This window comes from Pagrus pagrus, assembly GCF_965226575.1.
Source record: "Pagrus pagrus genome assembly, chromosome: 16".
Taxonomy (NCBI): domain Eukaryota; kingdom Metazoa; phylum Chordata; class Actinopteri; order Spariformes; family Sparidae; genus Pagrus; species Pagrus pagrus.
This window is the reverse complement of record NC_140200.1, coordinates 12,466,824-12,481,725: the sequence shown is the minus strand read 5'-3', so window position 1 is coordinate 12,481,725 and position 14,902 is coordinate 12,466,824. Positions and strand designations below refer to the sequence as shown.

Sequence of the window (14,902 nt, the reverse complement as noted above, 5' to 3'; positions counted from 1 at the left end):
TCCAGGCTCTGATGGATGAGATCCTGATGCTGCAGGATGAGATCGGTGAATTACAGACGTGTTTCTCTGAGGAGCTGGCAGACAGTGACAGCGATGGGGAGCCTGGCGACCAGCTGGCTCTGCAGTCTACTCTCACCGTGCTGGGAGAGAGGATGGCCACCATTCGAATGAAAGCTTCTGGGAAACGGCAGCTGCTGGAGGTAGGCACTCAAATATGATATTAATTTACATTTCCCAAATTTGCATACTCTCATTCTTTTTTACATTGCTCCTCACACACTGAATCTAATATGTCTGTCACATTGACTTCTACAGGAGAGACTAAGTGAACAGCTAGAAGAGCAGCGACAGGAGCAGGCACTGCAGCGTTACCACAGCGAGGCAGAAGAGCTCGACCACTGGCTGCTCAGCACTCGTGCCACTCTGAGCTCTGCCCTTCAGCCCCTTAATGAAGACCTGGACATGGAGGAGCAGCTCATCGACTGTCAGGTGAGATTTACATTTCTGCTTAAATCAAAGGCTCAGCTGACTGTTTGAGTGAGTACTGAACGAATTTAAATTTGGTTCATTAAGATTCACAAGGATGACAGTTTGGTGCATCTTTTTAAACTCTTTCTCAGCTGTCACAGTCAAAGACAACTTTTGAATTCCTATGACCACCCAAGGTGCAGCATGAAAGTCTGTATGCTATTGTATTATGTAGAGGGAGCTATCAAAGAGTATCTGGCTGCTTCGCTGTTTCCATAAATAGCGTTTATCCTTGGATTCATTCCTTCAGTGTTATATTACTGTTACTATTTTAGTCACGCGTAAACTGCTCAGTTCATCCTCAAAACCTGTGTATGAGACTAGTTCAGAACAGAATGGGAGGCCTCGATTGTCCAATGAATTGACACTTTTTTAGGATTAGGACATTGGGATTAGGATTAGGGTATCTCTCTCTGATTACCCTCCTCATTAGTCCTCAGACATTCCTTCACCAGCCCAAGTGTTGTGCCCCCACTTATCCTGTTTCTATGGTAACATCATCTGTATTAGCACACATGGCTAAATGGGAGCAGTGGTCAATGAGCCACACTTGTGTCTTGTAAAGATTTTTTCACGTCTTTGAAGTAGGAAATAAAATTCCAGTTTCTGTGATTCTGATCACAAATCTTCTGAGAAAGGAGATCAAAACGTTTGTTTGTTTACATTTTAAGTTACTGTATAGCATATTTCCCACAAATTAGAATAAAAGTTCAGTGATTTCTAATCCAGAAGCACTGCTTTTCATCCCTTTTTGTTCAGTTCCAAGAAATGCTTTTGTGTGCATTTACATTGATATATTTATTTAAAATAAGTCTTACAAGTGGTGTTTTTGGGAGCTTTCTGTGAAAGCATACATTACACTGTTTGATATCAAACTGATTTAAATGATATCTAAATATTCATCCTATGGTGCACCATAATTGGTTTCTCATTAGTAAATAATGTTAGTTCTGGCAAAGAGGCAAAGAAAATCAGTGTTTAAAGTGTGTTTGTAGCAGCTGAGAGACAATAAGCTGATTACAGCTCACATATGGCTCCTGTGGAGCTCAGGTCTAAAGGTCCGGCCCATACGGATCTTCATCTCTCCAGGGGGTATAAACTGTCTGCCAGCATAGATTATTGCAGTATGAATCCAGTGGTTTGGCAAGATATGAGAAAGGATATAGGAACTTAGAGAGATGAATTGAGGAATAGTGGTGAGAGAAAGCAATTCAGGCAGGGAGGGAGCAGTAATACTGATGGAATGAGAAGAAGAGGAGTATGAAATATAAACAGCTTTGGTTGGATAATGTTAAAAGTTATGTGCATATGTTTTGCACCTCATGTTTGTTTTGCCGATTTAACTGTGTTAGTTTTAAAAACTATTTACTGAAAAACCACACAGGTAAACATAATAAACAAAGGGCTCTCCATTTCCCAGTTAATGACACGGTGGAAAAATTGCATAGAAGGAAAAGAGTTATATGGCAGCACTCTGTAATGTCGGGAAAGCTGTGCTGTGTAGAAAGACCTCCCCATCTCTGCCAAGGGCCCTTGTGTCTTTGTGTGAAAGACGGGGCTACCACCTTAATCCCCCTCTTTTCCAGCGCCATACAATTGCACCACTTTTCACACACATTCTGGACAAAAAATGGGAGGGTCTCTCTTTTTGTTGTTCCTCTTGTTGGGAAATTTTTGAGAAAAGTGAGTAGGACGTGCTGAAAAGGATTGGAAATAGAAATTTAAAGCTTAGTAAGCTTGAAAAAGAGTACAATGAGACCACAACGTGTTACGAAGATACATTCTTTATGTAAGGTGAAAAGTGTTTTTCAATCCTGTTCCCAGGGGTTCCCTGCCCTGCATGTTTTAGGTGTTTCCCTGCTCCAACACACCTGATTCATCAATGATCAGCTCGGCATCAAGCTCCCATAGACTCATTCCTCTGAATGAGGTGTGTTGAAGCAGGGGTCGTGAGATGATTGAATGATAAGAAACCAAAAACAAAATAACGCAGGAACACAGTTATGTTTACTTTTCCAGGTTTTCCACTAATCTTTAATGTGTTTCTGGTGAAATACTGTATAACTTTACCTGAGTTTACCTTTTCGATATCTAAAAATGAAATAAAGGAGCCAGTAAGCCAAAAATATGGGAATCACCAAACACAAACTTCCAAGATAACATCTTTAAAAATCAGTACTCTTATTGTAAAGTGTTTCCAGATCTCTTAAATATCGATGCACACCAGTGAAATATAGAGCGTTGCAGTAGATATACTGTGGCATGTAGCATAGTAATAATAGCTGATGTTTAATGATATAGACGTATTTCGAGTAACTGCACTAGGGATATTTTAACTATTTCTTTCTACATGAGTCACTCTTTCAGCAGGTTATGGCAAACAGTCAGGGGTATGAGGTGGCTACTTAAAATTTAAGGTTGTAGTTATTTTATTATGTTAACTTTGCTTAACTTTGTTTTTCCAGAACATGCTGTTTGAGATCGAGCAGAAGGTGTCGTATCTGTCAGAGCTGTCCGTTCACAGCGAGAGCCTGCTGTTGGAGGGTCGAGCCGAGACCAAGGGAGAGGCGGAGCAACTCACTTTTAAACTGCATTCGCTCAAAGACAGCCTGATGGAGCTGCAGCAGATGCTGCAGGACAAACAAGTTGACATACAGGTGTGAACAGAGGTCATGTGTGTTTTGTTTCCCCACCATTTATGTTCATCTCCTCTCATGCTCCCTACACATTCCCACATGGTTTTCCATTTCCCAGCTCTTCCTTCCCCCCTGCCTCTTTGTCGTTTTGGTTGTGCTGTGCTGCATTATGTGACACTGTGTAACCGTATCAATGGTAGTATTGTGCAAATACTAAAGGTTGCGTCATGTTCCTTCATAAAAGTCCACTGTTTTCCACAATCGAACAACAAGAGCCTGTGTGTCTCACAATGGGCCTCAGACAACAGACAAAAGGATGCTACCTCATCACATGCTAACACTAAATGTACTGCATCAGGTGTGTTTCTGATGACTCAACATGTTGGCCTTTTGCTCTGTGGCTTTGTCCTTTTTGAGAAAATCAACTCAATATTCTTCTTCAGTCTCTCAGTTTCCTCTGAAAATTATTTTCCATTAAGTAAAACCCCTTGTTGCTCGCCTCCCTCAATGTGCTCTTGTAGTAAATAATGACTTTCATTCATTCATTCATAAAATCACTCTACACATAGGAACTACAACCGCTTATTTGTTTGAGTCTATTTAAAATGTTGGCAACAATCTCAATTTAAAAAACACATATACTGTATAATATATATTTTAATACTACCAAACAGATTTATTCTAGAAGATTTCACACAACTTGTATGCCCTTTTCTGCTCGCCAGGAATCCACAAGCAGATAGAAAATATTTTTGACAATCATTAAGGAGTAGTAAGTGTTGAAGTCCCTCTTTCTTTCTTGCAGGGTTCATTGCAGGAGCAGGAAGACAGTGAGCCAGACTCATCTCTGTCCCAGAGTCCTAATGTCCAGGATTGGCTCTCTCAGGCCAGATCCACACGCACACAGCAGCACCATGACAACCTTCTTCGACAGAGGGTAACTTTGCATAGTTTTTACATTCAACAGGCCCATAATGAGCATATTTTGATCGCTCCAAATGACTCATTGAGTCAATTTCAGCTAGGGTAGTTCTTCTGATAAATCCGACCTAAATGCTGTATGGTGACTTCCTAGGAGCTGCAGGAGCAAGTAGCTGAACAGAGGAAGCTGCTCCAGTCTGTAGCCAGTGTTGGAGAAGAGATACTCAGCCAACAGACCACACCCAATGGGGACAGGTACTTTTTCTCCTGACACTTACTTTATTATCCCTTCCACATAACATATGATTACAGTAATTTTTATGCTGATTTAAAAAAGCTTGGAAACATTTAATCAAAATATTACTCTCTCATGACATTACACCCGTCTCCTTCCCACAGTGAGGTGTGCATCCCAGGAGGAGTGCTACTGGAGAGTGAGACCTTTTCTCCTTTGGACCAGCTGAGACAGCGCTGGGAAAACCTGAATAAAGATCAGAGCACAAAGCTGCAGCTTTCCCTCAACACTCTGGAACAGGACCAGCTCAGTCCGGTACAAATGCAATACATTATGTTTTAATAGATATTGTATTATTAAATTTTGATGTTTTGAGTTGTCTTAAACTCATTACTTAAGGCTAATGTGCACTCTATCAGTACTTTTTCTTCCCCTCATGTACCGGTAATTCAACACCTTCATTGTTATGTCTGATGCCACTCTGACCTTAAACTGTTTTCTACGTCTCATTTGTCATTATCGTGTGCAGGTCCTCCACCGATCCCGTCTGTCCAGTCCGAGTATGGTGTTTAGAAGCGATTCTGCCAGCCAGGACTCTCGCTCTCCTAGAGCTTTATTTGAGGCTTGCAGCCAGACTCTTGAAAGAGTTGCCCCAGAGGTGATGCATAGATTTTCAATCTTATTTTAATCTCTCATTGCATGTATTTTCCCAGAAAATGTTTTAATTTTTTCTTTAATATGGCACAAAAGCGTTCTTACTAACAACTTTAAATGCACTAAACAACTACTCTTTGTTTGTCCTCACAGGCAGCGAATGGTGACAGTAAACTGATTGGGTATACAGTCCAGCAGGACCTGTATTCTGCAGTTTCGGCAGCCTCCTCCTGGTTGGATTCTGCTGAGAATCAGCTGCTATCTGGTCCTGTGCTGCTGTCTGAAGATACAGAAACACAACTTACAAATCTAGAGGTACTAAAGAAACTACTAACATGATGTTAAAAACACATACATACAAATAACATAATTAAAAATCTACTAGCAGTGTTACTGACTTCGGCTCTTTTTTCCAGGGTTTGAATAAACAGCTGAAGGCAATGACCAGGGAGGTAAACCTGTGCAGAGACCTTTTGGGTGGAGGAGCAGGCCGGCTGTGCGGAGGAGAGGAGCAAGCCCTGATGGAGGACACACTGGAGGGCCTGCAGGAGAGGATGGGGTTGCTGGACTCCACCCTGGAACAACACTGTGACGGCATGAGGGACAGGCTGCAGGAACACTCAACCTTCCAGGTATGATGGCAAGAATGTGGAACCACCAGTCTGATTTTGATCTAACTTGGAACATATTTTTTAGTGATTAGAAAGCTAGCCTCACTTAGTGTGAACATTGTTTCTGTTGTCCTTTCCAGAATGAACTGAGGATGCTGTTTACAGCTCTGAGTGAAAGTAAACACCAGTTGCTACAAAAGATGGCGGGGACTGTTGACCGGCCTGCATCCAAACAGATAGAGGTATGATAACAACAAAGGGAAAGTACACAAAGATACAAAAATACAGAAATCCCACAGGTGCAGTGAATTAATACTTTGCATATTTTGTAGACACTATCAGAGGTTGAGGAGAGTCTGAGAGAGTTTGAGCAGAGAGTGACTGAGCTGAAGACCAGAGCAGAGGGATTCCAGTCAGACCAAATATCCAACCAAGAACTTCTCAAACTACAGGTACAGGTTTCTCTTACACTGTTCCCCCAGGGTCATAATCGTTCAGCACTCTTTATGCCTGACATATTGATGATTTTGTGTAGGATGCATACGAGGAGCTGGTGCTGATGGTGGGCTCCAGACGTAGCAGCCTGAACCACGGCTTGTCTCTCAAGACTCAGTACGAAGCTGCTCTTCATGACCTCACAGACCTGGTGGACACTGCTCAGGACAAGATGGCTGCTGATCAGAAGATGACAGTGGCCTCTGTCATAGAGGTCCAGATGTTACTGGACAAACATAAAGTAAGGAGGGTTGTAAAAGGGGGGTGGGATTTCACTGAAATGTGCAATTATTGTTGTTTATTTAGAGACCAGTTTCTCTCTTTTCTAACATTGTCTTTCATGTTAATACAGGAGTTTTTCCAGGGTCTGGAGTGCCATATGATTCTCACCCAGACATTCTACAGTAAAGTATCTGGTCTGGTGGCGCAGAGGGAAAGCCAGACCCTGGAGGAGACCATGGCCTTAGCCCACAGTGTGCTCAAACAGGCCCACAGGAGGGGGGTGGAGCTGGAGGGCATACTGGAGGTAGGAATGACTAATGATTAATAGAATGATAGCAAACATGAACAGAACAGTTGAGTTAAATAAAACAACACGTAGCATATGGTAGCCTAGCCATTCTCTCCATTCTCCTCTCTTTGACAGTCATGGAGCAGGCTTGTAGAAGACTACCAGGCTCTGTGTAGACAGCTGGAGGCTGTAGAGTGTAGCATCCCAACTGTAGGACTGGTCGAGGAGACAGAGGAAAGACTCGTTGAAAGAATCGGTCTCTACCAGGTAAAGAACTTCATACATACAAAGCTGTAGTCAAACAAAATGAGAGTATTGAAATCTTAATTAATCAAACATCCATCTATCCTCTCCTCTAGCGTCTGAAGGCCAGCCTGACGGAGCATCAACCTCAGCTGTACCAGGTCCTCGAGGAGGGCAAGAGGCTTCTCCTGTCTGTTGGCTGTTCAGATTTGGAGAACCAGCTGACCCAGCTGGGAGAACACTGGCTCTCCTCCACCACCAAAGTCAACAAGGAGCTGCACCGCCTCGATTCCACACTAAAACACTGGAGCAGGTCAGGGTCTAACAATGGTCTCAGTTTGTTTTGATAGTCAAGAATCAAATCTCAAATCAATTCTGTAGTTATGTGAGTCAGCAAAATAGTTCTGGTCTATAATCCTGTTTATACCAGGAGGCTGAAAACAGTGAAAATGATCCCTTACATCTTTCAGAAATCATATCATCATATTTTGTCCTGTGTATAAATATCAGGTACCAGAGTGAGTCAGCAGAGTTGAGCCACTGGTTGCGGTCAGCTCTGGACAGACTGGAGTTCTGGACGACCCAGTCAGTAACAGTGCCTCAGGAGCTGGAGACCGTCAGAGACCACCTCTATGCCTTCCTGGTTAGTTTGTTGTGCAGCAAAAATGTACCACGCACCAAAAAACAACATCTATATTATTAATGAAAGCATGGATGAAATCCAACTTCTCTTACTGTCATTTTTGTTTCTGGTAGGAGTTTTCCAAAGAGGTGGATGCTAAGTCGTCTCTGCGTTCATCTGTGCTGAGCACAGGCAACCAGCTTCTGCGATTGAAAAGAGTCGACACAGCTGGTCTCAGGACAGCGCTGGGCCAAATCGACACTCAGTGGGCTGAGCTGTTGACTCGTATTCCTGTAGTACAAGAGAAGCTACACCAGGTCTGAGAACAGCAGCTGTTACTCCTTAATGATTGTCAATTTGTTTAAAGTAATTTCTTATGGGGCTAATTGGTATTATTAATACCGTGACATACAGTCGCTGATGCTTTTTATAACATTGTAACCCCTCCTCTTTCATCCTTTAGTTGCAGATGGAGAAGCTGGCATCCCGGCATGCCATCACAGAGCTGATGAGCTGGATCTCTCTCATGGAGAACATCATAGAGGAGGACCAGGACAAAATCATGGGAGCTGTAGGCTCAGAGGTGGTCCAGAATTTCTTGCAGAAGTATAAGGTATGAAACTGTTTTTATTTTTATTTTAACGCTCAAAGAGTTCAGAAGTTGTACCATTGTGGTCAAGCTGCAAAAGAAGCTCTCTTCTCTTATTCCCTCTTCCTCTTCACAGTCTTGTCATGTCTCAATTGTATTTTACAGGGTTTCCGTATAGATCTGACCTGTAAGCAGTTGACTGTGGACTTTGTAAACCAGTCAGTGCTGCAGATCAGCAGTCAGGATGTCGAAGGAAAGCGCAGTGACAAAACAGACTTTGCTGAGAAGCTGGGAGCGATGAACAGGCGATGGCAAATACTACAGGGGCTCATCACTGAAAAGGTAATGTTACAGAGTAGTCAATAATTATACCTGCAATGTTTTCTTCATATATTTTCAATATGCTAAGTTGTTCTGAATTGTGTTTGTATTACAGATTCAGCTTTTAGAGGGACTTTTAGAAGGTTGGTTGGAGCACGAAAATGGAGTTCAGGCGTTGAAGACCTGGCTCACACTACAAGAAGAGAAACTGAAAAAGAGACACAGGATAGAGGACGTAGCATCGGTGCAGAATGCACTTAAAGACTGTCAGGTATGCAGACATACAGCAAGTATGCCACACACAATTTGAGTTTTTATGATGTTCATATTTCTGAAAATAACAAAAATGTTGTTGTTGCAGGAGCTGGAAGACTTAGTGAAGGAAAAAGAGAAGGATCTAGAGAAAACAGAGGAACGAGGAAATGCTCTCATCCAGGATAAGATAGGTGCAGCCTGCTCTGTTGTCAAGGAGACCCTCAAAGGATTGAACCAATCCTGGGCTCATTTGGACCACATGGTGAGCTTCTTGAATCCCTTGCCCTCATGGTTATAAAATTTGTCTTTGTGCTTTAAGACACTTAAAACTTTTCATCTCCTATTTTCCTTTCAGATAAGTCAGATGAAGGTGAGCCTACGGTCGGTGCTGGAGCAGTGGACACTCTACCGGCGAGCTTCAGAGGAGATCAATGGTTACCTGATGGAGGGGAGGTACTCTGTGTCCAGGCTGCGCCTCCTTAATGGGTCTCTAGAGGCGGTGCAGCAGCAGGTGGAGAGTCTGGAGGTGAGCAGTTTAGAAAATAGACTGCCCTGTTTATTTCGAAAAATGGCACAAACCTGAAAAAACTTTCTGCACACTTAGTAGTGCATAAAGTCGTTTACTCCTGAAGGTAATTGTGAATAGGAACTTTCATTAGAGATGAAATTAACTTTTGCTGGGTGTCTGTGTTTTTAAGAACCTGCAGGAAGAGATGGATAAACAGGAGAGCAGCCTGAGGAAGTTTGGCTCTGTAACACACCAGTTACTGACAGAGTGTCACCCGTCTGTGGCGGAAACACTCAACAGAGCCCTCCGGGATGTCAACATCAGGTAGAGATAACAAAACTCCATCTCTGAGTGACTTTAAATCAAACTGCAGCTTTAATCCTCATCATTAACTAGCATCTGAGCTGAGTTCTGCATGTAACCGCATCTTTCTCCTCCTTTGTTATAGATGGAACAGTTTACTAGAGCAGATCTCAGAGCAGCTGAGGAGCAGTAAGGCCCTGCTGGGGTTGTGGCAACGCTACAAGTTGTTGTATGGACAGTGTGGGACCGCTGTTCAGAAACAGGAGGAGCGTGCTGATCGTCTGCTGAAGAGCGCCACCGACAGGGAGATCACAGAGGAGGAGAGTAGCGTCTGGATAAAGGACTGCAATGTGGGTAGAAATTTTAACACAGGAGTCCAGTATATGATTATGTGAACATTGTTTTAGTCAGTAACTAGTTAATATGTCACATTTTCTTCTGTAGTTGTTATTTTCCATGATCCAGGTCTAGTGTTTATTATTTCTGCATCCACATTTTGATTTTGTGTGGCTTGAAATATACCTTTTTCGTGCTTTTCCTTCTCCTACCCTTAGTCTCTTTTGGTCTTGTGAATAAGCTCCAAACAGCTTGTCAGCTCACTATGAGACTTCACAAAGCCTCTTTCCCTTCTGCAGAATACCAAATTGCACCCTGTCCTTTTGTCTGCTTGAATGTAGATTCACAGCACAATCTTAACAAAAGCCTTTTGAAAAGGAGACTTGCAAAGGGAAAGACAGGTCCCTGATTTACACTATAGGGGTCCTCCGGTGTCACGCTGAGCTTGTAGGGCCACGCTGGGCGATGTCTAGAGAGACCCTGTCCTAATACTGTAGACAGACAGTTATTTTGACTGAGAATTACTAATACAAACCATTGCTAACCGTTAAGTGGTTGAGAACTGTAATTGTGGTCATGGGGGTGTTTTAACAAAAAAGCTTTAAACCCTTGTTTTTCTCATCCTGAATTTATTTATGAAAAAGGATCAGATGTCTGTCTTTGAGTTGGAAAAAAAATATCCACTTTCTTGCAAATGGAGTCCTTTAATCCTGTTGGATAAAGACAAAAATATGCAACTATATATAAAACTATGTGACAGTTTCTCTTAAATCCCGACATTTATCATTTGTCAAGGCTCACAAAATCTTCTTTGCACATTATATCTTATGCATTGAATGTTATTCTCTTGTCCCTTTGCCGTTAGTATATTTACCACGATATTCTCCAACCTCTCGAAACCTTAAGCATTCAGTGGTACCGTCCCTAACCTGCATCTCTCTGGTGACTTTGTTGTTGCAGGCGTGCCTCGGTGACCAGGCATCAGTGCAGCAGTCCCTCCAGCAGCTGCAGGCTTTGGGGGAGCAGCTGAAGAGCCAAGTCGACGCCTCCTCTTCGGCAGCCCTCCAGACCGACCACCTGTCACTCACACATCACCTAGCAACACTGGAGCATGCCCTTCACAGGCAGCAGGAAGTACTGCAGGTAAGGATAGCAGCACGGCATACACTTATTTCCATGTAAAACCTTATTATATGAATAAGAGGATATGATTGGTGGACAATCACTTCAGTATTCTCACTGTGTCCTTTGACGTTTGTAGTCTGGATCTCAGGCCTGCGAAGGTTTCAGAGAGCAGTTGGACACACTGATCCGTAGGGCTGAGGAGGCAGAGGAGGTGCTGAAGGAGTCAGACCCAGTCGGCTCACCAGACCTCACTGTGGTCCAGACGCGTATGGAAAAACTGAAGGTATGAAAAACACTGCCGTCTTTGTTATTGTTGTGATGTCTGTGCTCTTCGTCAAAAAGACTGGTCATCTGCATTAAAATGACCTACTGAATATGTGTTAATAATGTGTTCCCAGGTTCACCTACTGAAGCTGAGCAGTCTGTCTCCGGACCTGGAACGTGTTAACGAGTTGGTGTACAGATTGCCAGTCAGCGACAGAGATGTTAAACGGCTGCAAAGTCTCAACAGATCCTGGGCCACTCACTGCGCTCACCTCACTGAGAGATTCAGGTACCTCAAACCTTTATACTTCACCTGTCTGTAGTAGCACTGAGCTGTCAGTGACCACCATACTACAAGTCAAACACCTACTAAAAAGGATATAATAATAATAAACTATATTTCTTGTAATAGCAGTTATTATTTGTGGACTTCTACTGTTTTTCAACTGTATAACTTTTCAGTGACGTTCTGTCACTAAAAAGTCATTAATATTTAGTAAAAGACAGGGTTCATACAAAGTCTTGAAAGTTTGGAAAATGCTTAATTTTAACCATTATTAATTCTGTAAACTTTATTTTTCTCAATTGCATTTATAGTTACAATTTCAATGTGATGATAAAGGCTTCAAGCCTCTAGAAAGTTTTTTTTAAATTTGGTATCTTGAAAGTGTTATACTAGGTATAGTATTAGAAAAGTTTGTGGTGACAACATGTACATTTCTTATCATAAAGTACTACTAGCCTCTTCTTTGTTAGTGTTATTTATGTTCCCAATGTGTTTCCTCTGTCCCTCTCCAGTAAACTGCAGGCAGTGTTGCTCCAGCAGCAGAGTTTCCTCCAGAAGTGTGAGGCGTGGATGGACTTCCTGTCTCAGACTGAACAGAAATTGGCTGCTGAGATCTCAGGCAACTACCAGAGTCTGCTGGAGCAGCAGAGAGACCATGAGGTCAGAGCGAAGCATTAGATGTACATGTGTATTAGTGGCTGTCTTTGCATTTAGGGTGTTGTTATAAATATGAATGTGTGTACTTCCAGTTGTTCCAGGCAGAGATGTTTAGCAGGCAGCAGATTCTTTACTCCATCATCACTGATGGCCATCATATGTTGGACCAGGGACAAATGGATGACAGGTAAACGCACAATCCTATCAACAATTTCACCTGTATCCAGTTATGAAAAGCTGACATGCTGTTCTTCCTCCTGTCCCCCTACAGAGATGACTTCAGTGTGAAGCTGGCCTTGCTAAGCAATCAGTGGCAAGGTGTAGTGAGGCGTGCTCAGCAGCGAAGGGGCATTATTGATAGTCTGGTCCGCCAGTGGCAGAATTACAGCGAGATGTCAGAGAAGCTGCTACAGTGGCTTCAAGAAGTAACTCGTGATCCAGATGTTCATCAGCCAGGAGAACCAGTCGCACTGCAGCAAGCCAGAAACCTATTAGATCAGATACAGGTAGGTTACAGTCCTTCACTTCACCCATCACTTTATTCAAATTTCTAAGCTTCTCTGAAATTAGCTTGTTAAAATATTTATGCTTAATTATCTCTGCAAGTCACAGTTCTGATTAAAATCACTTTCAAGTGGATTGAATCGGTGATGGGTTCAGTCTCTGACACTCCCAATTCGCCTTGAATTAATTATTTTATCACAAAGCTTGTTTACAAAGTTTGCATCATTTATGAGGTCACGGGAAAAGGTTAAGAGCTAATTTAAATACTGCAGAGCTCCATTTTTTTCAAATCTGCTGGTCCAGATCTTTACAAACACAACCACTCCTACCTCAACTTTCATATTTTAATTAAAAACTAAGTTGGCTTCCTACTAATAAGCCCTCACCCCTCCTCCAACCTTAGACTCCTTTAGTTAACCTGTACTCCCTCTGCCCACTATCCCTATCTCCGCTCCTCCAGCTGAGGGAGCGAGTGCTCCAGCGGCAGCAGGGGGGCTACATCCTGACGGTGGAGGCAGGTAGGAGCTTGTTGCTGTCTGCCGATGCCAGGGCCGAGTCCACGCTGCAGACAGAGCTGATGGAGATTCAGGAGAGGTGGAGGCACGCCCACCACCGCCTGGACCAGCAGAGGAGGGAGCTGCATGGCTTGCTCAAGGTCAGATAAAAGTGCAATAATAGTAAACAAGTATTTTTAAAAAAATACTTTTTTCTTGGTTTGTTGCTCTCCTGGCAAATAACATACAGTCTGAGGTGCCTCAAAGTAGATTTTTTACCATTGAGCATACATTATAAAAAGGTTGTTTCAAGTGTGGAAAGATTACATATGAGTGCTGGATTATGGGTCATCCTGTGCTATTGTGGGTATGTGTCTACTATGCTGCAGTGTGAAGGTGCTGTGAAGGGTGCTGAAGGGCATCTGAGCCCTTAATGAGTCCATCCGGTTGTGCATGCAGGACAGTGAAACCAGGTTATTGTATGAATTATGCAATGCTGCACCTTAAGTCCTGAATAGAAGCGAAGGACAGAGATGGAGCACACTTACTTCTGTCCTTTGATAAATTGCCAAGCATCTGCGCCACACTTTTAAACACTCAAGCACTGCATGATGGCACAAAATGCACAAAGATAAAAGAGTGCCAGCCGAGGGCACACATCCACATAAACACACAAACACATGCAGAGTGCAGATTCTGTGGAGCGAGCTGTAGTGATTTGAACCCTGTGAGGTAGTCACATTCAAACATGGCACTATCACAGCCTGTAAAATCTGAGTGACGCAGTTTTAGAGATGCATCTGGGACCTTGGCTTTTTCGTCAGTACATGGTTCTTCCCTCTTTTCCTCTTAATCTTACTCTCCTATAATCTCAGTCACTCTCTGTCCTCTTCGGTTTGCACTTAGAGAGCTGCTTCTTTAGCTATTCTCATCCTACCCTGGCTGTTCTTTTACCATGACTCTTGCCTCAGGTATGCCACTTTGCCGCAGCATTTCTTACCAAATATTACCCTGATTTTCCTGGACCGTTACTCAGAGGCTAAAAATAGCTGTAATCTGCGCCCTTTGGAGCAGAACCTCCCTCTTTTGTCATGAAGCTTTGCTAATTCTCTTCTTTGGCTGTTGGATTTTTGCTGTATCACTCTGTCTTATGGTGTTGCTTGGGAGTTTCAGAGCTGAGTGGGCTGTGTATGGCATGATAATTGATGTTGCTTGACTTCAGCCTTTGATTGATGTGTGTGTGCGTGTTTGTCAGTTTAATATTATGTGTTCTGCAGTTTAACCGTAGTGATGCTTCTGCTGCAGCAGCAGGAAGAATTTATGACAACTTCCCTGAGTAGAAGACGATCCGCAGTCTGTGTTTGTGTTATGTGTAAGTGCATATGTGTGAGAGTGTGTGTGTGTTTTATGCTCTAATTAATACTGTGTTTGTGTGTGTATGTAGAACTGGGAGCGATGTGAGAAGGGCATAAATGCATCACTTGAGAAGCTGAGGGCCTTCAAGAGGAAGCTGTCTGTGCCCCTGCCGGACCACCATGAGGAACTACACTCAGAGCAAATCAGATGCAAGGTGAGGAAAATCTGATACACATCGTAATACTTCACACACACACACACACACACACACACACACACACACACACACACACAGACAGACAGACACAGATTGCCCTCCCTCTACTCTGTTAATCTGGCTACGAGGACAAACAGATAAACAGACAGACCAGTAGTAAAAAAAAAAAGGAAAAAAAATCTTGTTTGTGTATCAGCTGCTGTCTCATTGTGTGACCTTGTTTGTTTGGTT

At 42.9% G+C, this 14,902-nt stretch overlaps 1 protein-coding gene across 8 annotated transcripts in view; it reads left to right on the top strand.

Moving 5' to 3' along the window:
• Nucleotides 1–14,902, top strand: part of syne1a (spectrin repeat containing, nuclear envelope 1a) — a 130,406-nt gene that overhangs the window by 97,945 nt on the left and 17,559 nt on the right. For all 8 annotated transcript variants that reach the window (XM_084376640.1, XM_084376639.1, XM_084376638.1 and 5 more), the window contains 32 exons: nucleotides 6–200; nucleotides 316–489; nucleotides 2,994–3,185; nucleotides 3,970–4,101; nucleotides 4,240–4,340; nucleotides 4,485–4,635; nucleotides 4,850–4,978; nucleotides 5,128–5,289; nucleotides 5,391–5,606; nucleotides 5,726–5,827; nucleotides 5,918–6,037; nucleotides 6,121–6,321; nucleotides 6,433–6,606; nucleotides 6,727–6,858; nucleotides 6,951–7,147; nucleotides 7,345–7,477; nucleotides 7,591–7,773; nucleotides 7,920–8,069; nucleotides 8,211–8,387; nucleotides 8,482–8,637; nucleotides 8,728–8,883; nucleotides 8,977–9,147; nucleotides 9,320–9,453; nucleotides 9,578–9,782; nucleotides 10,729–10,911; nucleotides 11,030–11,176; nucleotides 11,292–11,446; nucleotides 11,956–12,103; nucleotides 12,193–12,287; nucleotides 12,372–12,606; nucleotides 13,065–13,259; nucleotides 14,543–14,668. In XM_084376640.1, the coding sequence (XP_084232766.1) occupies nucleotides 6–200; nucleotides 316–489; nucleotides 2,994–3,185; nucleotides 3,970–4,101; nucleotides 4,240–4,340; nucleotides 4,485–4,635; nucleotides 4,850–4,978; nucleotides 5,128–5,289; nucleotides 5,391–5,606; nucleotides 5,726–5,827; nucleotides 5,918–6,037; nucleotides 6,121–6,321; nucleotides 6,433–6,606; nucleotides 6,727–6,858; nucleotides 6,951–7,147; nucleotides 7,345–7,477; nucleotides 7,591–7,773; nucleotides 7,920–8,069; nucleotides 8,211–8,387; nucleotides 8,482–8,637; nucleotides 8,728–8,883; nucleotides 8,977–9,147; nucleotides 9,320–9,453; nucleotides 9,578–9,782; nucleotides 10,729–10,911; nucleotides 11,030–11,176; nucleotides 11,292–11,446; nucleotides 11,956–12,103; nucleotides 12,193–12,287; nucleotides 12,372–12,606; nucleotides 13,065–13,259; nucleotides 14,543–14,668 (5,127 nt within the window). The remainder of the gene's footprint in view (nucleotides 1–5; nucleotides 201–315; nucleotides 490–2,993; nucleotides 3,186–3,969; nucleotides 4,102–4,239; nucleotides 4,341–4,484; nucleotides 4,636–4,849; nucleotides 4,979–5,127; nucleotides 5,290–5,390; nucleotides 5,607–5,725; nucleotides 5,828–5,917; nucleotides 6,038–6,120; nucleotides 6,322–6,432; nucleotides 6,607–6,726; nucleotides 6,859–6,950; nucleotides 7,148–7,344; nucleotides 7,478–7,590; nucleotides 7,774–7,919; nucleotides 8,070–8,210; nucleotides 8,388–8,481; nucleotides 8,638–8,727; nucleotides 8,884–8,976; nucleotides 9,148–9,319; nucleotides 9,454–9,577; nucleotides 9,783–10,728; nucleotides 10,912–11,029; nucleotides 11,177–11,291; nucleotides 11,447–11,955; nucleotides 12,104–12,192; nucleotides 12,288–12,371; nucleotides 12,607–13,064; nucleotides 13,260–14,542; nucleotides 14,669–14,902) is intronic.